The sequence below is a fragment of the Echeneis naucrates genome, chromosome 6 (assembly GCF_900963305.1).
Source record: "Echeneis naucrates chromosome 6, fEcheNa1.1, whole genome shotgun sequence".
Taxonomy (NCBI): Eukaryota; Metazoa; Chordata; class Actinopteri; order Carangiformes; family Echeneidae; genus Echeneis; species Echeneis naucrates.
Window position 1 is genome coordinate 23,644,761 of NC_042516.1, and position 27,555 is coordinate 23,672,315.

The 27,555-nt window shown below is 41.4% G+C and overlaps 1 protein-coding gene across 1 annotated transcript; it reads left to right on the plus strand.

Moving 5' to 3' along the window:
• The first annotated feature begins 169 nt into the window (after window positions 1-169).
• Window positions 170-27,505, plus strand: atg5 (ATG5 autophagy related 5 homolog (S. cerevisiae)). The gene is made up of 8 exons (XM_029505273.1): window positions 170-272; window positions 653-822; window positions 1,967-2,094; window positions 3,676-3,754; window positions 4,707-4,869; window positions 6,945-7,039; window positions 14,898-15,015; window positions 25,860-27,505. Exons 2-8 carry the CDS (start codon window positions 715-717, stop codon window positions 25,994-25,996), a joined length of 828 nt encoding a protein of 275 aa, XP_029361133.1. The 5' UTR covers window positions 170-272; window positions 653-714; the 3' UTR covers window positions 25,997-27,505.
• Window positions 27,506-27,555: the final 50 nt, after the last annotated feature.

The following is a 27,555-nucleotide window of genomic DNA, read 5'->3' on the forward strand; positions in this document are numbered from 1 at the left end:
AATATATATATATATATATACATATATATTTTTTCTGAAGACAGGTTTTTGTGTGTGTGCCTTTTGTTTGTCTTAAACCTGTCGACTCGATTCTTATTTAAAACGACTTTATTAATAGCAACAATTTATATTAAAATGGGTTTAATGAGCGGGCTCCAGGGGGCGCTATTCTGCGGGGAATGCGGCTGTTTTTCCGGCGGCGGCGGGGAATGACAGCTTCGGCAGTCACGGCCCTTCCTTCATTCAAGCTGACAGCAAAACATCGACCAAAAGTAAGCTGTCTTTCTCTTTCTCTGTCGCCTTATTGACTTGTTCCTCTGACAATTTCTGTTTGTGGACGACAGTGTCGGAACTGCCGATATAAAAAATAATGCCCGTTTGTTGGCCCCCGTTCCTGGCCGACTTTCCACTAGCTAAGTTAGCATAGCTAGCATCCAAGCTAGCGGCACAGTTGCGTAGTTTGGTGAGTTTTTGAGGTTTTCTTGCTTTCAGCTGGACTATAAACGAGTTATAACCAGCATGAGGGGTCGGTTAATGCACAGTTAACTTCTTTGAGAGGGACCGACTTGACGTTGGCCGCCGGTTTATGTCGCACTGCTCACTTCGTTGTGTTCTGAAAGTTGTTTGTTGTGTCTGTGTCACCGACAAACAGGAAGGTGTTCGCCGTTGGACCTAATTAGATCTTCTCTATGTGCCACCGGCGGCAGAAGCAGCATGGCAGATGACAAGGACGTGTTGAGGGACGTGTGGTTCGGCCGGATCCCCACCTGCTTCACGCTGAACCAGGATGAAGTGACGGAGAGGGAGGCCGAGCCTTACTATGTAAGTCCGGCCGCTTAAAGACAAACCTCTTTGACATCTGTATGTGAAGATCTGTTCAGGGACATGCCAGGAAAACTCACACTTAGGTTCACATTAGTCTCATGAAGAAGGATAGATTAGTATCACAGTCATACCTGAAGCCCCCAGAGCTGTACCACACACATGAAACACTATAATTAGCCGTATCACAAATCACACTTGTATGTGAGCACTCAGGCAGTACAAGGAAGTTTGCATTGACACCAAAGAAGAACATCCTTCTTGGTGAAAATGTTACAGAGCTCTGAATGTGTCCAGTCTTTATTTTATTTTATTATTCATTTATAAATAACAAATAACGTATAATAAAAATGTTCAAATCACATTTGTGTTTTCTGTGAGGGGTACCTGCTCATTATGACTTGTGTCTGGAAGAGAAGGGGCTTCTGCTTAAAACAAGCTTTTCAATGGATTGTTAAAGTATTGAGGAAGTGTAGTCTTAAGCACAGTTTATACCGGTGCATTGAGCTGCATGCTCTGTAGCGGATGAGCAAAGTGGGAAAGCGAGACAGTTTCACTTGTCAGCTTGTGTTTTTGTTCTTATGAAGATGAGGACAACAGAAAAAAGAGAGTAAGCATTATTCCCCTATTAGTGATTGCACTGCAGTGTTGTCTTTTTCTGTGGTGAGACACAGCAGTCCCTGTTCTTTACTGTACTGTATCAGTAGGTGAAACATGACAGTGAACTTTATTATAACGTCTAAGCAGGAGGACAAGTAAAGTGTGAATTTTAATAACGACGTAATATTTTTGTTCAGATAAAATGAGAGTGTGGTAAGTACAGTTACAGAATGAATCTGCAGGTTTCACCTTGAAGGGCCAAGTCCTGCAGCCTTCTGGCCTGCGACCTGTGTTTTTTGCCAATTTTAATCAGCTGCCTGCCAGCTTAATATTCAGTGCTGAGGACACAGATGCAGTATTGTTTCCTCCCATGGACTTGGCTTTCAAAGTTGATGATTTACATCTAAACACAAAATTAAGCATGCAGAGGCATTTGTTAAGGTCACAAATGTTGCACACGGTCACTCTTAATGTATTCCCTAATTCCACTGCAGCATGCAGTAACAGGCTGTGCTGCTTTATAATGCGTGTCTTCCTCTCCCAGCTGCTCTTGCCCAGGGTGAGCTACCTGACTCTGGTTACAGACAAGGTGAAAAAGCACTTCCTCAAAGTGATGAAGCAGGAGGACATGGAGGAGATGTGGTTTGAGTATGAAGGAACTCCACTTAAATGGTGAGTGAAAGACTGTTCATTAACTGATTTTATTAGTTCTGTCAGGTGAAATGTGAGATTGCGCTGTGAGCTGCCAGCCTGGTGGATTTCTTGTATTGTATGCCAGATCACATTTTTTTAATCAACACACATGAGCCATAACTTTATGAGTGCTTGCCTAATCTTTATTATGCAATAACCTGTGGAGGCTCCTCTAGACCTCTACAGGTCCTTAAAATCTGGACTAAGATCCTGGACTGGATTGACATCTGGGGAATTTGAAGCATAGTCAACACCTTGAACTGGCCATTGCTCCTCAAACCTCCTGAATGGTTGTTGCAGTGAGGAAGGGATGTTTATCCTGCAGAAACAGGCCACTCACATGAGAGAATACTGTTTCCATGAAGAGCTCCTCACAAGCATCAATAAACCTTGACCATGTGGCCCAGTGGTTTTCCTTCCTTGGACCACTTTTGGTAGCCCCTGGCCCCTGCGGGCCAGGAACATCCCACAGAGCTGTTCTGACTCACTCATCTACACATCTCAGTTTGGTTCTTGTCACAGTCGCTCACATCCTCACACTAGATCGTTTTTCATCAACACCAATTTCAGGAATAAATGTTTACCTGCATCCTAATAACCTGACAGGTATCCATGGTAACTAGGTAACCATCATTCTTCCCTTCTCCTGTTGTCGGTCATAATGTTTGACTGGTCGATTGTATTTGCTAAATACATGTTAAAACATTTATTTTAGTTTTTTTCTTTTGTAATCATAAGTATGAATTTTTATTTTCCTGATAGAAATGTTCTCCAATATACTGCTTATTGTCTGGTCCAGCCAACCCCTCCCACTTAATGACATCAGCAGAATCATTCGAGCAGCGCTACCACCACGCTGAGTTAGTGTTTTGTTTGTGTGGAAAATGATTCACAGTCAGTAGATAAACCTCAGCTTCCCTACAGGCAGAAAGTTCAGCCACAAGGTGTCAGTATCACATCAGACAACATAGCATAGAACTTCACAAGGACCCTGTAAATCACTGAAACTACATCAGGCAGGGAGATGAACAGATGTCTAGTTTATTATCATGGTAAAAATGTCATAATGTTTAGCAGCTTCAGATTCAAAGCTCTGATGTTTCTCTTATCTCAAAGCAAATTTTAAATTATTTTTATAGGAAAGTTGGCTTTGCACTATTCAAATGATCAGTTTTTGACAAACCATGCAATTCACTTGAGGAATGTGGTTGCCTGTGCAGTTTGGCTTGTTGTCCTCATGAGAACTAGAATCAACCAAGAGAGCTGATGCAGACCATTTTAACATACAAAAGCCATCCAGAGAGAGCTGAATGCAAGAGCATAACAAGAGAATGAGAAACTTTTGCAATTCCATTTACTTTAACAGCTCTGTATCTTTGAGACACTTGTTAATGAAGTGAAACAATTTCCCACATTGTTTGGGAATAAATGCAGCTGGGAAAACTTTCTTTCTCAGCATTCAGCAATAACACAAACAGACATGAAAAGGCAGCTAGGACGCTGATGTCTGAAAGGATCTATCCAAACATTATCCAGATTTTATCCATTTTGTGGTTGCAGGCACTATCCTATTGGAGTTCTTTTTGACCTCCATGCATCCAATACTGTCTTACCCTGGAGCATCACTGTGCACTTTAAGGTAAGAACTAATTAGAGAGTGTGTGTGTGTGTTTTTAATCAGATGAATGATGCCTGTGTTATGAAATGAGCAGAATCCACAGATAATTGTCCCCATTTCCTGGTAGAAGTTTAATGTAGTTAATATAAATTAGTTTACATTTCATTTATAGTTTTGTTTCAGATTCGTTTGTCCAAGGTGACTTACCAGTGACAGGCAAAAATAACGCTTCATCTCAGAAGCAGACCTTGGTTTAAACACAACTTCTGTTGAATGAGTGCAGGAGATCACAGTGCAACAAAGTAGTAACTAGTTAGATATGTTAGAGTTGCAGGAGCGGAGCTTTTCTAGAGCTTCTTCTTGCTAAGAGACAGGAGGACGTCCCCTCGGAAGCTCCCTCAGGGAACCACAGACTAGAGCAATCTGGACTGAGATGGTCTTGTTCGCAGGGATGGTGATGACAGACCCCAGTCATTAAAGGGTTAGGGTGAGAAGGAGCCTCGGACTTAACAATTGAGTTCAAGTAGATACTGGAGACCCAGAAGTCACTCTGAAGGCAAACATTAGGGACTGTGGGCAGCAAGTGTAGGTTAATGAGTAGCTGAGTGACTTTTTGGGCTGATTGAAGACCAGATGAGCCGCTACATCTTGGACCATCTGTGAGGGTTTTACTGAGCACAAAGGAAAAGCTGCACAGGAGTCAAGGCCAGAGATAACTAAGACCTAGACCAAATATGTGTCATGCATTTACTGTATATTCAGCAACAAACTCTGATTAATCCCCTGTCCAGCAAAAATACAACATTTTAGCCAATGTCTGGGGGAGGAGGCAGAACATTTAGCAGCTAAATGCAAATTTATTGAGCAATTAGAAAAATTGTCTTCTGTTTTGTTGTTTTCGGCCAGCAGTCATGGGCTTCTTTTCCACTGTAGTGGTAGAAGTAAATAAAACTTTACTTCTTGCGACTTTCAGAACTTTCCGGATCGAGACCTGCTCCGCTGCCCGTCTCACTCTGTGATTGAAGCTCACTTCATGTCCAGCATCAAGGAAGCCGACGCCCTCAAGCACAAGAGCCAAGTCGTTAACGACATGCAGAAGAAAGACCACAAGCAGCTGTGGATGGGCCTGCAGAACGGTGAGATGCATGCACAAACACAAAAACACACACACCCCCTCGCACACAAGGCAGAGGAAACAAACCACAAGCACTTGCCGGGAGATAAAATAACACATTCACTTGTTAACAGCAGTGATGAACACTTTGCTCACTGTATGCAGACTGATACAAACTCACACACATTGAAAACATATGAAGTTACAGCAGTCTTATACATATTTTATATTTACTTTATTTTGCATGTTTGGAAAAGATTCTCTTATTTGTTGGAGTTGTGCAAAGAATGCATAAAAGTACACACACACACACACACACACACACGTACAGGTTTGACCTCAATCTGATTTCCAGGTTGATTTCCTGACCGCTGTTGGTTTCGATTGTGGTGTTTTGTGTAGGTGAATTTAGTGCAGCAGGGTAAAAGCAATGAAAACGCTTGTGGTGCAAAAGGCATCACTGGGGCAGATGTGATTCCTCAGTTTAAGGTGTGTGTGTGTATGTGTGAGAAACCCAACAGGCGGCTGATTTCTGAGATCACTGCAGGTCAAGTTGATCAAACAAGGCACAGCAAACACTTTGATCATCAGTCATGTTACCCCCTCCCAGGGCAGTACGTAACAAATAGGATCAGCTAGGCTCCATCTATAGATGCAGCAGCCCTCCTTCTTGTGATTTAATAATAATTAGCAGGCAAGAACTTCCATCTCCTTCTCGATTGGCGTGGAAAAGGACCAAACTTTGGCCAAAGGTGGTCTAAGGAAGGAAAACCACTGGACCACAGGGTCATGGGTCAGGGCTCTTTGATGGTCATGTGGTCTGATGCAACAGAAGAGCTGCTGGAGTTCAAACCACTGAAGAAGTTGTGTTGTGTTGCTGCAGCCTGCACATTTTCACTGATCAAAAATGCACTGAGACCTGCTAAAAAAAATAGGGATTAAATATGGAACTACCACAGTCTGCAGTCTGAATTGTAATTCTCTGCAGCAGATGTGTATATCGACTTCAGCTCTGATTGACACCCAGGTGAACCCAATCACTTCCTAAATTGGGATCACACCCTCTGAGCTGTTTTTGAGGCGTTTAAATCTGAAACAGATAAAGGAGGTTTCACATAAACAGTGAACATCAGTTGCAGTGCATCATGCAAATGATTAATGCATTCAAGAAATTGAATAATTAAAATAATGGCACTTTTGAATGGAATAGTTTTTTCTGTGGTTCTTAATTTTTATGTAAATTGTGTATCGTGCATGTAACACTGAGAACGTTTACCTACAAAACTGCAGCTGCTCATTATGCCTCCACTTTCCCATGAAAGTAAGAGACAGAACAAGAGATGTCACACCTAAACACAAGTAAGAGATTTAAAAAAAAAACACTTTCATTCAGGAGCCAGAGATGGACAGATGATGCCATGACCTGCTATGAAAAAGTTCAGGGTGTGGTTCTTGCCGTTTCCCTCCTGCTGAAACTCTTTGTAGGTACACTAAAAAAGAAACTGAAGAGGCCTAATACTGAAGTAATCCATGCAGAAGGCGCTGATGAAAGTGAGAGATGAAACCTTCTCTAAAACTAATTTCACATCAAAAAAGAGACCAGAAACAGAAAAACAGAGATGGGTCGAACTTTCCCGGGAGACAGAAATCAGAAGGTTTATTGTGAAAGCGAGAGGGGAGGGCAGGTGGTGGGTTGAAACCAGCACATGCAGGGAGGAATCACGAGACGGTAGCTTGACCATAGGCCTTCATGTAAATGATGATGATGAATACAATTAAAATTCAAAACAAAGTCGTAAAATGCTTTACAGGACCAGAAGTCCAGTCCACATTTGCCGGAAGAGGGAAAAGGTCTAAACTGACATTTCCTCATTTGCCTATCTACAATTTTGGCCTTGAAACCAATAGAAACCATATTTGGAGAAGAAGCTTGATCTGACCTGCTCTAATCTGTATCAGTACTGTCCTGATGCATCCCCTGATTGCTGGCCATCATTTAAAAAATGACCATGTTTTATGGAAGACTTGAAACCTTAACTGGATGTGTTCGAAACAGACCTGTGAGCATTTTACCTGTTTGTGTTTATGTTGCCACAGATAAGTTTGACCAGTTCTGGGCCATGAACAGGAAGCTGATGGAGTATCCTACTGAGGAAGGAGGCTTCAGATACATCCCCTTCAGGATATACCAGGTAACACCATCATACAACCTGAGCTATAGATTTTTAAGCATCTGGACTTTTGAGAGTTGAGCTGTAGTTTGCCTCGTCAGCCCAGTAGATGGAGCCAGGCGTCTGTGTTTAACAAAACAACCCAAAAAAAACCCTCCTTGTTTGTCTGGAGTTGTCTTAGCAGAAAAAAATTCTGAGATAATCAGAATCAGCCAGATGCTGATTCTGATTATGTCTTTCATCAGAGTCTAACACGCCATTCAAAACAAAAAAGTAAATTTAACATACTGGATGACTCTTATCAAATCATTTCTCTTCACTTTTGTCTGAAGCCTTCATATCCATTACAAAGCACACCTGTCTGCATTTCGTAATGCAGCGTTACGAAAAGGCCACAACCTTCTCTTGAGCTGTTCATCTTTAAAAATATAAGAACACTCTTTTGTTTTATCCAAGATCACAAGTTGCAGGGCATTCATGCCTGACATAATACCCGTCTTCGAACAAACATGAGTAAGCGTCTGGGAGCTTGGAAGGTTGATGTGAATGTGTCTTCACACAGTGACAGCCCGAGATTTACCTGCAGCTTAACAACTGATTGTACCTGCTTTCCCGGTGCCATTCTTACAGTTTTCTCATGTTTAAGTGAAGGTATACGATCAACGTTACTTATGTATATCTCCATATGAGTGCTGGTTTTGAGCTAGCTGCTCCTGCTGACCTTTTTGTTTGAGGTTATTCATTTTTTCCTGTTCATGTGATATCCGCGGGGCTCCTGGCAAATATGGAGGCAGACAAGTGGCCTCACGTCGGTTGTTTCCACCAAAACCTCCGCAGATATATCCTGACTCAGGTAAAAAGTCCCTTTGGTGTGCAAAAGAAAGGGGGGATGATGAATAAGCAGCTGGTTCCTGCCTGGAAGATATTAGCGTGTCGCGCAGCCAGACAGTGGCGGGAAATATGCCATGCTTTGAGTCAAGTGTTTGGAGGCTTCTTACGCTGATAGGACAACTGGCATGGTTTAGGGGTTGCACAGAATGACTGTAGAGATTGATTCAATTTTTTTTTTTTTTTTTTTTATAATGTAAGAATGCTCTGACACAACCGTGTGATCGAATGTAATGTTCTTCGAATTCCACCGCAAAGTAAGGACTCGGAGCTGCTCCAGTTTAGGAAATCAAAATTTGGAAAACATCTGGATTGCTGCAATAAAAACAAGTTGACAGTCTGCTTTGAGTCTAGGGGCTGAATGTGGATGCACTTAGCCTTGATCTCAAAATCACAGCAAACAGAAAGGCCCCTTGCTGTCAACGAGCCATGTAAAGGAATTAAACTTTAGGGCCTGTCAGGACATGTTAAGGAAAAATAATGTAAAGAAAATGGAACAGCAAAACAGAAAAGGAAATAGATCTGTCTCCAAATGACAGAGAAGGAGCATCATGCTGTGAAAAAGAGATTTGTAGATGATCAAGAGAGTGCAGAACTTAAGCGTAAATTTTCTTAGTAAACATCTTTCCTTAATCATATCTGCTGTGCCTGCTGTTAATTTCCCACCGTGATGATTTATTATTGACCATGTAAAGCGTTTAATGCGACCTGCTGGTCACCACAAATGGCTGCATTTAAATTTTTGCAGTGAAACCGGCAGAACAGCTGTCTGTCATTGTCAACACTGAAATTCAAAAAGCCCATAAATGCTTTTGTTTTTACTTTCACATTTTCAGCATGAAAAAAAAAAAAAAAAGTTTTACACTTCAACCAAAAAAAACAAAACAAAGCAAAAAAAACATTCTTGTGTTTAGCAATAAAACATAATCCTTTAAAGTGGTGTACTGAAAAACGCAGTCCCAACCAGCACGAACCGCCCTCTCAGACATGCACTTGTTGCAGCTGTAAAACCATGATTGAAACCCAGAGACTTCTTGCTTTAAGTGTTTTTTGTGGCTGAATTGAAAGCTTCTATGGTCATTTATGAGCCCAGTTGGTTTCATGATGGCCTTGCAGTCTGATTTCCAAACATATTAGACAAGGGGACAAAAAGAATAATTCTTGCAGAGTCTCGATTGTTTGAGGGATGCTGTGGTTTTCATCCTACAAACCCTTAAATATTTACATGACTGGAATGAGGGTTAGGATGGAAACTCAATCATGTATTGTGATTGTTGTTTTTTTTTTTTTTTTTTTTTTTTTTTTTAAATACCTGTAGTGGCATTTTTTGGTCTCCTAAAGTTCCCTTTCAAAGGGGGGATTTGGAACAAGTATGACTCAGTGTTTTACACTTAGGTCAGCACAAATTATTTTTAGTGCTGGCATCAGTCAAAAGATTCCTTCTGGTCCTGTGGTTATTGTTCCCCGAGCCGTCACCACATACTCAACCTTTAACTCAGTGGTCTGAACAGAAGTCCTTGGAATGAAGGCAAAAGTGGACTAAACTGGACTACACCTCTGGCACAAAACCAACAGCACGCAACAGAACTTAAAATCGAGCCAACATTCGTGTTGTGTAGTTACTCTGCAGAGTTTATGTTGTTGCTAAGAAGAAAATCCGGTGTTTTGACGGCCAGAGTTGTTGTGACAAGACCCAACACGACCGGCCAAAACCCGTAGAAAGACGCTCATCGTGGAGAAAAAAGAGAAGAGACTGTATACAAGTAGTGCAGAAACACTGAGGAGAACAAAGCTATTTGATACTGAGAAGTCACTGTGGATGATTTCACAAGGAGGCCGTCTAATACAGAGGAAAAGATCCCCCCACCCCACCCAATCCCTCCTCGCTCCCTCCCACACAAACACATAACACACACTCTGAGTCCTTCAAAGCCAGATTGTGGTCTTTAGTGTAAATAACATGTGCTGTGTTTGATGCAGACAGAATTAATGACAACACTCGGTCCAAATAACAGAGGGCTCATTTCCGTCTGGCCTGCGCTCCTTATGGAGACGAAGACACCTCCTTGATACGGACGACATGGTTGTGTGTTTGTTAGCGTACGTGTCTGCCTTATATCCTGGCGGTTGAAAATTCTTTCCTCTCTTAACTTGCCACAAATCTGAGACATTGGTTCTTTATGCTCCTTATACCATTTAACATACAGTTTTATTTTTATTCAATATAAAATTTGTCTGACGTAAGTATTGTTTTTTTTTTTTGTTTAGTTTTTGGTGATCATTGCGTACCCCTCAGCTTTTCCTGTGTCATGAATCCATACTTTGTCATTTCAGTTGCTTCCTGTGGAGTCTCTCTTTTTTTTGGTGTGTGTTATTGTGCTTCCCGCCCCCCCTTTCACATTGTCCCACCACACCCTTGGTTCTGGCCAGCGGCGATGCATCACAGCCGCTCCGGCAGTGTCACCGCTCTGTGATTCAAAGAGCCAGAGGCAGCCGACTGTCTCACTGCGCCGAAAAGTGAAAATTACTATCTTCCCTTTTAACGACTGCTTGCAATGTTGCTGTACAGGTACACCTCTGTGTTCCCACTCTGTGACTCAGTTCATACTCACAGCCCCCGTCCCCGGAGCAAGAGCAGGCAGTCCGCCCCCCCCTCCGTGTTGTGCTGTGGAAGCAGCCCGCTTCGAAGAATGCAGGTTTATTGCCTCCCAGATATCTTGTAATGGCTGACTGAGACGAGGGGGAGGTGGTGACTACACAGACAATTACAAAACATGGGAATGCTGGAAACAGTTGTGTGTAATCATGCCGCGGGCAACAGGTGATGTGCCCGTAGTACTGGGGAAGAATGTGTTTCCACATTTACAGTAATAACTTCTAGTGGAAACAGGACAATGTCAGTTTTCTCAGTTTTTGCGATCAGTCACCGCACTGCCAACCCACTTTGAGGCATCGGATTTTTATGGTGTGTTGGCAAACAAGGGTGGTACATCTGTGAATCATAATGCTGAGGGAGATGAAGCTTTCATTTGATCATTAATTCTACACTAATGGTTTATTTGCATAGTGCCTTAAAGAATAGCTTCTAAGGTGAAATTTGAAGAGACTTGAATTTCTTTGCCAGAAAGTTGTACTGAGATGGCAGACACCTAAAAACCACCACACCAATGTACCACCACAGGTAATTCAATTTAAAAAGGAATACTTGTAAACATCTGCTGTGCACTGGACAAAAGCAAAGCCAATGAAAGTTGACGATAGTTGACGATAGTTTACGGATGAAGTTGACGTTTTGAACTGTCTAAAGGTTTAACAGGTTTAACAAGCAAAACCAAACCAGACGTGGCAGGGAAATTTTGATTAGCGCTGAAGTTTGGAGCTGAATGGTGAAATACCACAGGTCAACCTAGAATAACACTTGGGCAATGAATAATTCAGAGTTCAATTCGGTGTCCCTTGATGGAGTTTCTCGTCCACGGGTGTGCATTTCAGGCTCTGAGCACACGAAGAGTGCTAAAAACCAGGTTGGAATTTTAATTTACGAATGGATGGTCTCAGAGTTCACTGGAAATGTTTTCTCTGACCCCTCTCGAGTCACAGAAAGGCCTACAGATTGACAGCGCAGGAGTCCTCCAGCCATTGTTTAGCCTTCAATTAGACGGATTGAATCCCCTCCATCAATTAGGTGATGTCTTGAGTTCCGCTGCTCTTTTCACTCAGCGAGAGCGAGCCATCTCTTTTCACCTGAGTCCCAGTGACACCTCGCTCTCCTTGTGGAACCATGTGCCGCGGTGCCAGCTAAGGTGTCACACCACCTGAAAAGAAAGTGTCTTCATCCAAACAGTATCACGCTTCTGTCCCTGGGGATCAATAGCCTCCATCTTTGTATGGCGGCCGGCTCAATTATTCATGGCCCGCTATTTAAAAATGCAAAGAAGTAGCTGTCACTTAGCGCACTCTCTCTGCTCTGGCTGTCGCCGATGATCCCGCACGAAACGCCGTGCTTCCTGTCAGTGACTCAGTGTTTCTGTGTAACCTGAGCGCCGGCTTCGCGCCTCCACCGCCACCTTCCTCTTGCTTCTTCACGCCTGGCCCTGTGGTGTGTAGTTACCGTTCAGTTACTCGATCCCTGCGCTCGCCGGTTTCCTTTTCACAGCCCCATGATTAGACCCTATTGTGTGTCAGACTCTCCGTTTGACACCGGGTTGGGTATCTGCCGGAGCCATATTTCCCTCTCATGCCAGTTTCTCCCATTGTTAGCCCTTATAGAGAAAGGCATTAATTGTTCTCAGGGTTTGAATCCCTCAGTGATACTGATCACTCTTGAACACGAAGGTTGGGTTCCAATTCAGTTCCGCCCTTTTTTTTTTTTTTTGGCTGACACTGCAGTGGAGTTGTAATGCTATGATTAAACCTATTGATATGAATAATTTAGGACCCATACTGTCGCTTCACAAAATGAAGACTCTGGGTTTGAGTCTCAGGCTTTCTGTGTGGATTTTTGTGTTTTCCCTGTGCCTGTTTGGGTTCTCTTCAAGTTACAGCGTACTCTCACGGACCAAAGACAAAGTACATTAAGTTAATTAGTGACTCTCAGTTTCCCCAAGGTGTAAATGTGAGCACGAAGGGTTGTTTGTCTCTGTATGTCAGAGCTGTGGTGGACCGAAGACCATTCCTGGATGTACCCCGCCCCAGAATGCACTGCCAGCTGGGATTTGCCCCAGCTCTCCTGAGACTCCGCACAGATAAGCATTAATTATGGATTGAAATCACACATAACACAAAACAAAACACAACTACTTGGTCAGATTATGTGGTGAGATGTGGAGGCTCTTCACACACGTTGGCCCATAGCTGTGCTCTGCTGAGGGGCGCCACTCCATTAACCAGATAGCGTATTTAAGTCGCTCACCTGACGACATGGGTCACCCATTTGGCACTAAAGTAATCGTGAGACTTTTGACATTTGCAAAGAACGTAGCTGCTGATGTAACAGAATCGGGGTTCAGGAGCTGAATTTATGGGAGTCTTCGCTAACATTGACGTTACAGAATGTGAACAGGATGATAGCTCTCTAGCCACAGACCAGCTCTGTATACAGTTTCTTGGGTTTCTGTCTGGTGTCTGCTGGTAATTTCCTCTCACTCATGGAATTTTGTGGCTGCAGAGTCAATCGTCAGGGAACAGTCATGAGGATGTTGGCCGCATACGTCACATTTATTTCGTTAGCCCATCGTGACTTGATGAGTTTAGATTTACTGGTCATCATCACCCAGAGTGAGTTACATTGCGGTCAGCAGGAGGATAAACTGCTAGCTTGTTTGGAGCAGCTGATTCTAGAGAAAGCTCCAGGTCAGGCCTATGCCATTTTGACAAAACACGGTCGTGACTGCGGACAGTGTGGGTGAAAAGAAAAAAACGAGACGACAAGTGGATGTGATTCAGCTCTGCAGGGATCTGTTGGTCTCTTTAAATATTTTTGTAAAGAGTTTGGTCTAGACCTGCTCTATACGTAAAGTGCCTCGATGTAACTTTGTTCTGATTTGGTGCAGTATAAATAAATCTGATGTGATTAGATTTGGAGACTGTGGAGTTGGTTGAATTTGTTTCAAACCTTTCCTTTTAAAAACACAGATGTTGTGTATTATTACGCAGAGCAGCAGGGTGGTTTAACAATCAGGAAAACCTTTGAACGAGAAAGACAGCCACTTTACAGAAATTTACTCGTTTTGTTTTTTTTTTAAACTCCCGAACACCACCGTCTCTATGACCTCTGACCTCTGTGTGGAGCAGGGAAAGGGCAAGGGCATGTGAAATTATGAATTGAGAACCTCCAGGAGAGCCAGAGGAGTTTTGAGTTTGTGGAGTATGTACAGCAGAACTTAATAACTTCCAGATTGATTCTGATCAGGGAAACATGCTTGCGTCACTTGTAACATCTGTTGAAATGTTGTGCATTGCAAAATATTGCATTCTGGGCAGTTGGGCTCATCAAAGCACAGCATTCCTCACACAGGTCAACACACTGTTCATTCACAGGATGTGTGTGCAGCTTGGTCTGGTTCCCACCATCTTAGCCCTTTGAACTCTGATCAACAGCCTAGAATTTCCCTTTACCAAACATGAAATGACCCCATTTACAGGACATTTCATTTGGACCCTCCTTCCCCAGAATTCCATCAACTGATAACATGCCTGATGAGTAAAATATTGAAATCAGAAATGGCCTTTTTCTTTATGCATTTAGGAGATTTCAAAGTTTGGACTTGGGGGCAGTTGATCCGCAGGGTTGTATTAGAAGATGTGCGTATCAAAGGTGTCGTTATCGGTGAAGTTTCTATGAATATTAACTGAGCCTGCTACGTTATTATTGAACACATTCAGAAAGAGCTGAGCACGTCCATGGAAATTATGACTGTCCCTTCTCGTAAGCTAAATAACAACTGAGCTGGATAAGATCTCAGAAGAATTCTGAAGGAAGTTTCTTTGAAAAATCTAAATTTCACAGAGATAAATCATTGGCAGACATGAATGTAACTGCAACTTGGCCTTTTGGTGGAAACATAGAACCACTTGTTAGTTTTTCCTTCTTTCTTTTTAAAGATCTCTCCCTCCCTGTCTGTCACCTTCAGAAATTAAATAAATAAAAAATAAATTCATTCTATTAAAACTTGATTCTATCCGTAGTGTCCCAGGCCAGAATCCAACCTGAGACTTTGTTCTGCGTTGCACCCCCCCCCTTCTTTCACAATGAAGGAAAATAAATCCCACAAAATAACTGAAGGAGAAACTAAAGGAAGGGCAAATGAAGCATTAAGTAGTTTTTGTTTCCTGAAGTGGTAGCTGGCATTATTCAAAAGGTAGTGAAGAAAGTCAAAGCACAGAAAATATTCAAAATAAAGCGTATATTAGCTTTTTCTTTTTTCTGTGGACATGTTGTTCATGTATCATCAAAGTTTGGATATGTTTGCTGTGCTTTAATTCATTACAGACAATGAGCGACAGGCCCTTCATCCAGAAACTGTTTCGTCCTGTTTCACCTGAAGGCAACACACACACTCTTGGCAGCTTGCTGAAAGAAATGTACCCGGCTGCTATACCCAACGAAGGTAAGTGTGTGTTTACAGCACACACACAAACACACACTCCGTCATATTTGAATAATATCTTTAACATCAGCAAGAAAAAGTAGAAAATCTCTTTTAGGAATAGAAAAATATTAAATCTGTTGAGATTAATCATCCATCACAATAACACTCAAACGCACAACACAGTCGGAGATTTGGAGTACAGTTATCGACAGCTAACAGTGAAGGAGGCGAGTTTTTTTTTTTGTTTGTTTGTTTGTTTTTTTCTTATTGTTTTTTGGGGCTGCCTTATCAAATGTGGGCTCATCGTCTTCTAGGGAGAGAAGAAAGGCGCGTCTCTCGTCACCGGGTTTATTTTATTTACGCAGCCACATAACTTATTTCAGAGATCTACTTTCCCAGATAATGCACCGACTGGGTGGAGGTGGGGTGTGTGTCTGGGGGTGGGGGGGTCGTCGTTATTGCCAGATAAAATGGACGAAGATGTGGGAGGTGAAGAGGAGATGATTGGAAAAGGAGATAAACACTGAGGAGACACCAGGAGGAAAAGAGAATGAGAGCAAATTACAAAATGTGACGTAAAGTCAGAGGACAAGCTTTAAACAGGTTTAAACAGCTCGGCAGAGAAATTTAAACTGAGGTAAGATCCATTTCAAGTTAGAACCAGATCCACAAACACGTCTCATTCATAATCGAGACAAACAACATCTTCCCTTCCAAAATATAAAAGTGCTTTTAGGAGTTTAACTTTGTCCACATTCCTAGAGCTCAAATTTTTATTTTCATTTTTAAATTCTTATATTTTCTTTGTACTGTACCAAGATAACAAAGCCTCTAATAAAAGCAATATACAGGACATGAATTGATTTATTTCTGAAGTTGGTCTGAGTTTATTATGTTGACAGAATAAAGACAGTCAGATATTTGGAGCTGATTTTTCATCATTGCTGCTCTAAAGAATGAGCAGAACTCCTGATCAGATAAAGATCGAAACAACCCAAACACATGAGAGGAGCTTTTCTTTGGAGAAGGAAACATTCAGAGTGTGTTTTCAGTTTCAGTTCAGTTTCAGAGCAACAGATAGAATTAACTCAGGTTGAGCTGATTTTGAATTTTTGGAGACATTTATAGAAATGACAAGTGAAGGAAAACACACCTTGTGGATGTAAGAGGGTTTAAATCACTCAGTCTGTCCTGATGATTTTGTTGTTGGTTTTGAACCATAAAACTGCAAAATATTAGTACATTGAAAGCTTCTAGTCGATGCACATGTAGTATATTAGTCCCTGTGTGCACTGACGCCTTGTATTTTAGTTGCTGATGTGGCGGAGGTGTGGTGACACTGAAAGAAGAGATGAGAGGGGGTGAACGACAGTCTAAACAGAGAGTGTCTACAGAAGAGGAGAGAGGAAGCAGATAAGGAGACAATAGTGTGTTAGGACAGAGGACCCGCAGGAGACTCACCTGCACGGAGGAGACAGAAGCATCAACATGCCCGCCCTCCCCCTCCTCCTCCGTCTGCCTTCCTACCCGTCTGTCCAACCTTCACCCATCTTACTGCCGCAGTGATAGCGACACTTCAGCTCCCAGACTCCCTTTGATAGAAACTTAAACCATGCAAAACATCACAAATCTCTTAATTAACTCGGATCACTGAGTGTTCGCCGTGTCCCACTTTCATACAACACAGAGCTGAATTTATTTACCGTTATCTCAGTCAAGGGTGCGACTTCTGAAGCTAAATTGGCACAAAGTCTCTGTAATAACCAGCCATTCCTGGTAACTTGTTGGTACAGGAATGCCTGTTTATTACTGGTTGGATTCTTGTGCCAATTTTTTGCTGCAGGCCTTGCACCGGTGACTGAAATGTTGTTGTCTTTGGCTGCTGTGCTTGTGGCTCCTCGGCTGGATGGAGGTTGACGTCATTGTCATCGAGTGGTTGTGTTGCAGGTGGAAAATAGTGTCGCAAGTCGCCCCCATTTTTGTCACGACCTGGCTCAAAGACAGACAAAGCATGGATATTCAGTTGATGAATGTACTCTGTGGATGTTTGTACATGTGGGGAGAAAAAAAAAGAAAAAGAGAGACTGGTGAACAGTCATGACTTCTGATTGACCCCAGCGTGCAGGAAACTGTCATGTTGTCAGATATTATAATATTATAACTGCATAATGAACCAAAATGTAATAGAAATCAGAAATCACAAGTGCAATATCCAAATCACAGGTAAAATATAAAGATGAAGTTAAAAAAAAAAAAAAAATGCTTGTTACGAGGCCCCAAAATTTATTTTATTTATTTATTTATTTATTATTTTTTTTTACCTCAATGCTAATTAATCAAAATATTTTAATTTCTACTCTTTACGAAGTTCTGGACGGATTGTATTCAGTGAAAAGGCCCTGAGAAAACCCTGGAGATGTTCCCACTTATGTCTTAACAGTACCGAGAAGCACGTCGACAGCAGCTGAAGAGCCAGGTGTGTCTCTGAGACAAAAACACACCAAAGCGTTGGACTTAAATTCAGTGAGCGGCTAAAAACACAAGAGAAGTTGATCTCTAGCTGCTCGCTAAGTTTGCACGGGGGGTGCTCAGTCAGTGTTGTATTAAAAATTAGTGGACAAAAGCACTTTTTTTTTTTTTTTTTTTTTTTTTTTTTTTTTAATTAAGTGATCAATAATGATTATGACCAACAAGTGTTCCAGTTATGAATTTAATAAGATACCCTGAATCCACAAATCTTCTGTTTTCACTTAGTCTGGGCAGAACTTCCAGATTCAGCTGTAGTGACTAATGTTATTTTATTTTATTTTATTTTTTCATTTATTTATTTCTTTTTTACAGCAAATCAAATCTCTGCTTAATGTGTGGTGTAGCTGTCTAAAAGCTGAAGAGGAAACGTCTGATTCTCAGCCTTGTAAAAATTCGATTCCCCGTGGGTGGCACATTTGAAAACTTCCAAGATCACTTTGTTTTTGCCATAGAATCACATCCCATCTGTGTTCAATAATAACAGCTGCCAACATCTTACTGATGGATCCTTGTAAACGTCCAAATAGATGTTTCTCTGTCACTTTTCTCTGCGGCTTGCTGCAAATGTAGCCGTTTTGCACAGAATCTGCGTGACTGTCGGGTGGAGACGGAGGTATCCTCTTACCGTCTCTCTTTCCCTCTGTTTTCCCTGATCTGAGACTATTTTTGCTCCTCTTTGATCCTCTATCTCTCTCTCTCAGGTGTAGTCTTCAACATCTTCCCTGTCTGCCGTTGACGTCTTTCATGTCTTTGACGTTAAGTCTCTGCTTTTCTCTGCTCTCCTCCCTCCCAGAGGAGTCTGCCAGCCTGCCTGGCTGATCAATGTGAAAGTGGTCCTTTTGTCTCTCGTCGCTTGTTTGATTTCCACCGCTGGTAGATGAGCCGAGTGATAGCCGGGGATTATGGCGGTGTGTTTGGATTAGAGAGACCGGGACGTGTGTTCAGGGACTGGGCGGGGTAGTCGTGGTTTTTTCTTTTTAGCATTGAGTCGGGGGGGGGGGTTGCTGGTAGTATTGTTCAAGAGTTCAGAGGACTCTTTTCTCTGTCGGGACCCTAACATATAACAAAAAGAAAATCTGGGGTGCTCCACTTGTCTGATCTTTCGAACATCAAAAAACAAGATTTTTCAAACAGTCTCCTCGTCTGTTATGTCTGAGGGAGGATTGGTGTTGACCCCTGTGGGACCCAGAACCCAGTCGCAGCAAACAAACGGAGGCGGGGTGGTTTGAGTTAGAAGGGGATTCCCAAATCATTCTGAAGGAATGGGCAAAGTCGGTGTCTCTGTCAGGCCGGCTGATGTTTTCCCCTCACGCTGTAGGAAACTAACCCAGAACAACATGTTGCTGAGCCCTGGCGGTCAGCGCCGACGCCTGCTCGAGCTGCCTCGTGTTGTTCTTTAACAAGGTGTGTGATTGAGAAAGATTGTGGCGGTAATGCCTCTCAGGTTCGCCACATAAATCTCAGCCTGAAGGGCAAAGCTGCCCACGCATGACAAGTATTTACAGACAATTCTCATCAGGAGTTCTTTCTTTCTTTCTTTTTTCTGATAAAGGTTTATCGGAGGTGAGCCCAGTTTCCAAAAAAGCCACATTGATTGTTGTCTGTGAATAATCAGAGGAAACCCCCCACCCCCCTGACAACCCCACCACCCCGCCCTCCCCCCTCTTTGAGTAACAAATCCACGCAACAATACTTGGAGCATCCAACCCTCTTTTCCGCCCCCTCACGCCCACCCCCATCACTGTCACGTCTGTGCTGCAGCTCAGTCACGATTGGCAGACTTCCTCCTGCCGGCTGTATCAGAAGCCAATACAGTCGAATGGGTTGGCTCACTTTGTGGGGTGGGGGGAGGGAGGGGGGATGTTGATGCAGCAGATAGCCAGTCATGGTTCATATGTGCAGGCGTATGAGATATGCCTCAGAAAGGGGAATTCAGAATTGCTCTATTGTTGATTAAATTGTGGTCAGCTGAGATCTTTTGTTTTCTAATTTTATACAGAGATTTACTGTAAAGCTGCAGCTGCAAAGGTTTGAGTGGAATTGGAGGGAGAGATTTCAGCTTTGTGAACATGTTGGCGTGCCCACACAAAACACCTGTGAAGATCAGGGCTGCTAATATTATCACCTCTGCTATCTAGCATTGGAAATATTAGAAAGATCTGACTAGTAATTTGTCATGTTCAATTTGTCTCTGAGGATTTTAATCCTGACCATAATACACACGCCTTTAATAAAACTTTCTATATATATATGAAACAACTGTGAATTCTTAAAATGATATACATATAAAACATTTGTATGTGCTCATAGATTTTTCTTTTTTTATTCTGTAATTTTAAGACCTATTAAATTTAGTATCAACTTATGTGTTTTTCAATATAAGCATACAAAACGTATATTATAAAGTATGGGCTAAATGTTATGTGATATTTGTAATTGGTTTCATGTATAATGTGCTTTCTCACTGTATATGTCAGATATGCAAATTCAAAGATGGAATTGATTAGCCGGTCAGCTCTCATTCTGCGTCTGAGTCGTCGACTGTTTCCAGTTTGTGAACGTTGTATCTCAAATTTCATAGAAATGTTCAGTCGGTATAAACTGATGGATTCCACGTCAAGTTCTTGTGAGAGCAATTGTCATAGTAAGCTTCATACATATTTGTATCATCAATAATGTATGAAACTTTAAACAGCTGTGTTGATGTGTGTTAAGAATTTTATGTCTGCTGATTCGGACGCGAATTTCTTCTTTCTGTCGTTGTAGCTGCTTGTAAATGGAACATCTTTGGGTGTTGGACTGTCGGTGGGGCGATTGCAGACGTTCCTGAGGCCTCTGTGAAACCGTAGTAGGCATTTTTTCCCTAATTCGGCGGGCTATAAGCCGTCAACACTCGATCCAGCCAGCCAGTAAAACCAGTGATCCTGTCAGACTGTGTTTGTCTTTGAGGAGAGCGCTGCGTTGTGGTCTTCCTAAATAGTGGTTGGCTTCACTTGGTTGACAAAACATGTCGTCTTGGCCAGGAGTCGAACACCACTCAACCACAGGGTGTGTGAGTGTGTGTGTGTGTGTTTGTGTGTGAGAGAGAGAGTATAAATGAGTCCATTTTATTCAGTTGGGGTTTTCCAAAGCAAACTAATAATTGTTTATTTGTGTTTATGAGGGAATGAAGTTAACCTTACACTTTCTAACTGCTGGTTCTCCAGCTGGAGTTTCCCGAACAACCTGATGTGCATTAACATACACAGAAATCTTTTTTTAATTTTACTTTTCTAAATGAGGAGTGGAAAAGCTTTAGTGAGATCTTTCGCCGCCTTTTTTTATTTTTCACTGGCAGGTCAAAGTTACCTCAGTGCTGTGCGGTTTTATAAAGAAAACTGAAGCTCGCATTCATTCTGTGATTTTTTTTTTTTTTTTTTTTTATTTCTTCTTTTCAGTAACGAATGGATAGGTGACGTCTTGACGTGAAACAGATTCTAAAAAGGTCAACTCACAGCACAAGATTTATAAAGTCAATTTATAAACTTATATTTATAAGCTGATCCATTAAAACCAGTTATAGTGAGTCCAGGCTCTGTGTCAGTGAGGCCTGGTGGCAGAATCTTTTTTTTTTTTTATATATATAATGATGGAGTTTATTTGCATCGTCCCTCAGTTTGCCCAGACTGTTTCCCTGAGAGCCACATCAACAAATGTGCCCACTTACATTTCCAGCATCCATGCAGGCTTTACTTTAAACTCTACGTCGCCTTTAAACGACCAGGCTGTGGCGGAAATTACCCTCATGACATCAGTGGTCTTAGTCTTTTCAAAAAATCTGGAGGGGAAAAAAGTACAACAGTCTAAATTCGTGCAGGTCGGTTATTCAAGATGCTGATAACATTATGAAATTAAAGATATATTGTTGTTGCTGCAGAGATCTCCCAGAGAAGAAACTTTGTCTTTTATCCTCTGCTGCCAGTAAGATTCTGTGAATGGACTGAAAGCTCAGTTGGTAACTTTACTGGAAATGGTGAGAGCAAACAGGAAAAAAGAAAAAAAAAAAAAACCCAAAACAAACAAAACCGCCTGTCTGCTGGTTATTTTTGAAAAACAACAGAGAAGTGGATTTTTTCTGCTGTCTCAGCTTAGTGACTAAACAAATCACAGCTGGTCTGATGGCGTGGCTGTTAACAGCGTGTTTACTGCAGGAATTCACAGCGACGATGACGAGGTAGTTACGATAAACGGACCTTTTCTGCGAGGACATGAGCGTGAGACTGTACGTGCGTGCAGGTGGCCAGTGAGATGATCAATAGTAATGCATATATCTGTGTGTGTGTGTGTGTGTGTGTTTTTGGGGGCGTAGCGCTTTGTGAATTTCCCCCATTTCTCATAGTGAGATTGTGACAACAGGCCTCCTCCGCCCACCACCGCCTCGTTGCTGCCAGACTGGTAGAGACGGGTCTGAAACAGCACCCAGAAATGGACTCTGTGTGTGTGTGTGTGTGTGTGTGTGTGTGTGTGTGTGTGTGTGTGTGTGTGTGTGTGTGTGTGTGTGTGTGTGTGTGTGTGTGTGTGAGAGAGAGAGAACCAGAGAAAGTGCGCTCTCACTATTGCTGTTAGAGAGGCGACATCACACCTTTTACTTTCCGTGCTTTTGAACTGAAATGGAGATTTTTGTCAAGATTTGCATCAAATCGCTCGTTGTGTGACTTCGGTTTTAATCAGCTCATTTGAATTTATCATCTGGTAGTAAAGTGAATTCACGGCCACAGATGAGTTAATACCAAATTGAAGTGTCAACAAATGAATGACATCAATGAAAATTGTAGGTAAATTTAAAAAAAGAAAAAAAAAGAAGCCTGCTGAGTTAAAGTTTATTATTTTTAGCTGTTCCAAGTTTTTCAGCAATCTACTCTGATTATTTTTAACGAGGTCTTAAGGCATTTTACAATTCTTTTGACTCTTGGATTTTACACTTGAATTTATTCAAGTGTATCTACAAAACTGCAGCTTTTAAATACCAATTATTTTATTTTAGATTTATTTATGTTTTTAAATCCCAGAACAAAAATTGAAAACATATTTAAATGCCAGATTTGTATTTATTTTATTTTAAAATAACAGAACATTTCAGCAACTTTCCATGCTTATCCAAATTACTGAGAGCTCAAATAAACAGAACATTTTTTTAAAAATAAAAAAAAAAATAAATAAAAAAAAAAAAGAGTGAACACAATTTAAATAGGATGCTCTTCATCTTTTGGTAAACTGTACCAAAGTTTTACAAATTTTTATTCACTCAGATACATTTCCAAATACTGGACAACAAATTGAAATTAAAAGAACTACATTAATGATGACCTGAAACACATCGATGTGAACTTCAGTAATGAAGTTTAACTCCTTTTCATAATTCAGCTTTAACTCTTCATCATCTTCCCATCTGCAGCAGATTCGTCTGTAAACATCCTCCTAACTGTTTCATTTGTTCTCTCTTACAGTAAATGCTTTGTCAGCTGCTATAGTCTAGAGGAAATGATCTCGGGTAATTTATTTTTTTTTATTTAGTTTTTAACCAAAGTTGTGGGTTCTGTGGTTTGCAGCGCAGGAACAACACAACAATATAAATAAATTCATCTCCACGCTTTAAACTTGATTTTTCAGTTTGAGGTTGTTTCCAAATTTAAAAATACATCCAGCAGGTTCTGTTCATCAACATAAGAAGAAATTCTGTTTGCAAAAAAAAAAAAAAAATTTAGATTAAATAAAATAAACCTAACGTTTATTTACTATTTGGTTGTTTTATATAAATTCAACAGCAGGAATCAGTTGACTCTTACTTCCAACATTCCTGTTTGAATCACTGATGTTTTTTAATATGACAGGATTTTTTTCTTTGTAAAAAAAAAAAAAAAAAAAATATATATATATATATATATATATATATATATATATATATATATATATATATATATATATATATATATATATATATATATATATATATATACATACATATACACGTATATATATATATATACATACATATACACGTATATATGTATATATATATATATACATACATATACGTATATATATATATATATATATATATATATATATATATATATACATATATATACGTATATATGTATATATATATAGAACATCAGTGATTCAAACAGGAATGTGTGTGTATATATATATTTTATCTAAATTAATCCAATCTTTTATTCTAGCAGCCCTCTCAGACTGCACCCCCCACCTCAGGGCCCCTTGTGCAGGTCTGTAGATTTTCATGAGGCCTTCTGCTGAGCACATTTCTCATGCTATTTTCCTAATGAGAGTTTCATGCATGTTGCTGTTTGCCAGCCAGTCAGCAGGTGTAGGGCGGAGCTGCTTTTCAGACCGACAGTTAACGCTCGCCTCAACCGCCCTCCTGATATTACGTGGAAGAAAAATGGTGCATACAAGAATGTTGAGATGGGGATAACCTTTGCGTGTGTGGTCAAGGGTGATAGAAAGGAAAAGGCTGCTTTCCCACGCTCATGCAGATAACCTGCCAACGTCAGCAGGTTGCCAGTATTTGCTCAAAGGGGCCACTTGATGTGTGCACATTAATTCATACAAGCATCACATATAAATCTTCCTAAACAGAAGCACGGACAATTATCACTTTCTGAGACCAGCCAAAGTGGAAACTGCTGATTTTGCTCTTTTCACATTAATACACTTGTCAAACACAGTTTCTGTTTTAGAGCTGAGCAAAAAATGTGTCACCTTCCGGCCTCTTCGCTGCAGAACAGCAAAAATATTTATATGGAAACATGAATCAATGTAGAGGTGTGAATGAATTAATGTTGGTTGAATGTTTGTCGGAGAGCTGACTGATTTGATTTAATTAATCTGGACTGAAACATTGACCACCGGAACTCACCTGAATTAAAAGAAAGACTTTAATAATTAATCTATTACATAATTATATATAAATATAGAATAGAAAGTGTCTTCAAGGCCCTAAAAGTCTGAAAAGGTCTGAAGTTCACTCTCTAAAGTCAAAGGTGTTAAACACAACCAAAAGGCCTTTTGTGTCGAATGCAATTTTGCAGTTTGGCCTCTGCTGCTAGATTAAACTCTTTTCACAGAATGAATCATCTAACAGGAAAACGTTTGTGATTACCCTTTACATTTTTTTTTTTTTTAACCTTTTCTTTTCTTTTACTTGGACACAATAAGCACCATTTCAAATTTTTTCTCTAAAGACATTCTCATTTTAATACGATACAGACAATCATATAACACATTAATTCAGTAAATTAATATTCAGTTATGTAATTATATTTTTCCTTTCTTTTTGGTGGGGGGCATTTATTGGAAAAGGAAATAAGATAATGATCTCTGATGAAAAGTGAAAAAGACGCTGCTCCCACATTTCCCATAATGCAGCTTTAAAAGGCTCTTTTCATTTCAGGTTGTGTGTTGTCACAGTCATAAAATGGTCCCGAAGTTTAAAAAGAGCAGTGTGCACGTTGGCAGGTTCGTGCATGAGCTCGGTCGATCTCTGCACCCTTTTAATGAAGTCGTGTCAAAATTCTGCAGAGTCACTTAATGCCGGAAAGTGAAGCGGGCTGAGAGAAGAGCTGCCGGGTAACGGCTGATATGCGGTCGCGGCCTTTCAGCTCAGGGTAGGCTCGAACGCCGGAGACCACCAGGCCGGAGGCACAAACACACAAACGCACACCTCACTAGCAAACAGTCTGAAAGTACAACCTGTCAGAGTGAAAGTTTACATTTCAAATCCCTGTAACGATGAACAATAAACCAATTAACTGTCATTTCTGTTTGAATGAACACACTCACTTTTACACTCATACTTTCTCTCTCTCTCTCTCTCACCCACCACACCCGTGGTATTGCTGTTCTCTCTGATGTGGTCTGTCTCACCTCATCTCTCTTCTCTCTCCATCGTTGCTCCCTCAGACTTTATCTTTATTACATTCGATCTTTTCTGGTTTTATCTTTTTTTTTCTTCTCCTTTTCACCTCTTCATGCTTATTGTCATCCTTTCGAGTCTTTCCGTTCTTTTGCTGGTTTTTAAAAACATTGATTTCCTCCTCATAACTTTCTCCTCCCTCTCTTTTGATTCTTATATTTTTTTTCCTTGTCTTCACGCTCTGCCTTTCCCTTTTGTAAACTTTTCTTACCTTCATGCTTATTCATAGATTTTTATTAATTGTTTTTTTTATCGCTCCTCAATCTCTTGATCTTTATTGTTTATTGTTTATTTCTTTCTACTACCTTAAAAAGGTTTTAGGAACTAACCATCACTTTTCTGTCCCTCCGTCCAGGCCAGCAGAAGCGTTACCAGGTGGTGATCCACGGCATCGAGCCGCTGCTGGAGACTCCCCTCCAGTGGCTGAGCGAGCATCTCAGCCACCCGGACAACTTCCTGCACATCTGCATCGTGCCAACCCCCACCGACTGAGGCCGCGCCCGACGCCGCCCCCGTCTCCGTGAGATGACCGAGCAACCAACTGAGTCGCTGCTTCAGCATGATGTCCCGGGAAACAGCAGCGCTCAACGTGGAGAAAGTCCAGACTACCAAGACTCATTAAAGGAGGAGGAGATAAAGATGAAGGATGTGAAGGAGGCGTTTGGACGAACCTCCTTCTCCTTCTTGTTTACTCGTATTTCCGACCGTCACTTCTGCTCCTTAGAAACCTCTTGTTGGTTTTCAGGGGGTGAGGATGTAGAAGACTCCTCCAGGTGGAGAGATGGTTGAAAGAGCAGGGGACCGCTGAATGTGTGCTCAGCCCGCCTTCGTCCTCTGTGGTCAAACAGAGAGGAAATGACCTCCCCCCTCTTGTTTTCTCCATTCTGGACTCAAGGCGGTCCCGTCAGCGGGAGACTAGATCGTTAGGGGATCAAATCGGAGGTCTGGTGCATCCAGTCCAATTGGAGCTGCTGCGTCGGGATGGGACAAAGTCGCTCTTGAGTTTACATAATTCTGGAGAGATGGATTAACATTGTTTGTTTTCGGCTTGAATAAGAAGCGGCTCAGGCCTGAGCGTCACCGCCACCCCCTGAATTAGCATCTATCTGCAGCTTGTAGTTCAGATCAGCTGGATGGCCGGGCAGCCTCGGGAGGTGAGAGGAGCGTGACTTAAACCACAAAGGATGAACTGAAAAGGAGTCCACGCTCATCTGTTTTTAACACGTTTTGTCGTTTTACTGTCTCCGCCAAAGACCCGCGGAGATACGAGTTTTTTCACAAGGTAACATTCAAGCATCGTCGAGCTATTTATGAGGCAGAGCGCTTTTTGTGCAGGGGGTCATGGGAAATAACTTCACATGTGTTTTCAATAGCAGGTGTTGATTTCTCTCCGTCCGTACAACACAGTTAAACGTTTTATTGTATGTTTTTGTCAAGTTTGGTGAACGCCTCTTCGTCTGCTGCCAAACTCAAGACGAGCATCTGGCTTTGGTTGATTTCAGCTTAAACGGAGAGAATTCGGGAGCATAGAGCATAAAGTCTGCCGGCTGTTGGTGCCGCAGCTGCTCTGTAACAGAAATAAAGCTGGGGGGAAATAGCAGATAGGAATTCTGACACATCACTAACTTCAGTCTGTAGCAGATTACTTGGCTGGACCGATTAACAACAAATCTTTTTAACAGTTTGCTGTTTGTTGTCTTTTTTTTTTTTTTTTAACTCATCTGTTCATACTGAAATAAATGGACAGTAAGAACTTTCGGCTGACGCTGTTATCCAGAGTGAGTTTAAATAAAGGTGAGATTATTGAAATATTTAATTGTCAAAGAATTCAGTTATTGATCATGAGAAGTGTGTTTGCGATTTCAGTTGTTATGATCATTTCTCATGATGATCATAATGAAGATGTTCCCTCAGATCAGGGAATTTTTATCACATCAAAAGGAGCCAGTTGGTTCAGAGATCTGCTCAGGATCCCTCCTGGCAGGAGACCTCGGGGTAGACCCAGGACTTGGTGGAGTCCCATCTGGTCCAGCAGCTTCCTGGATTCCCCC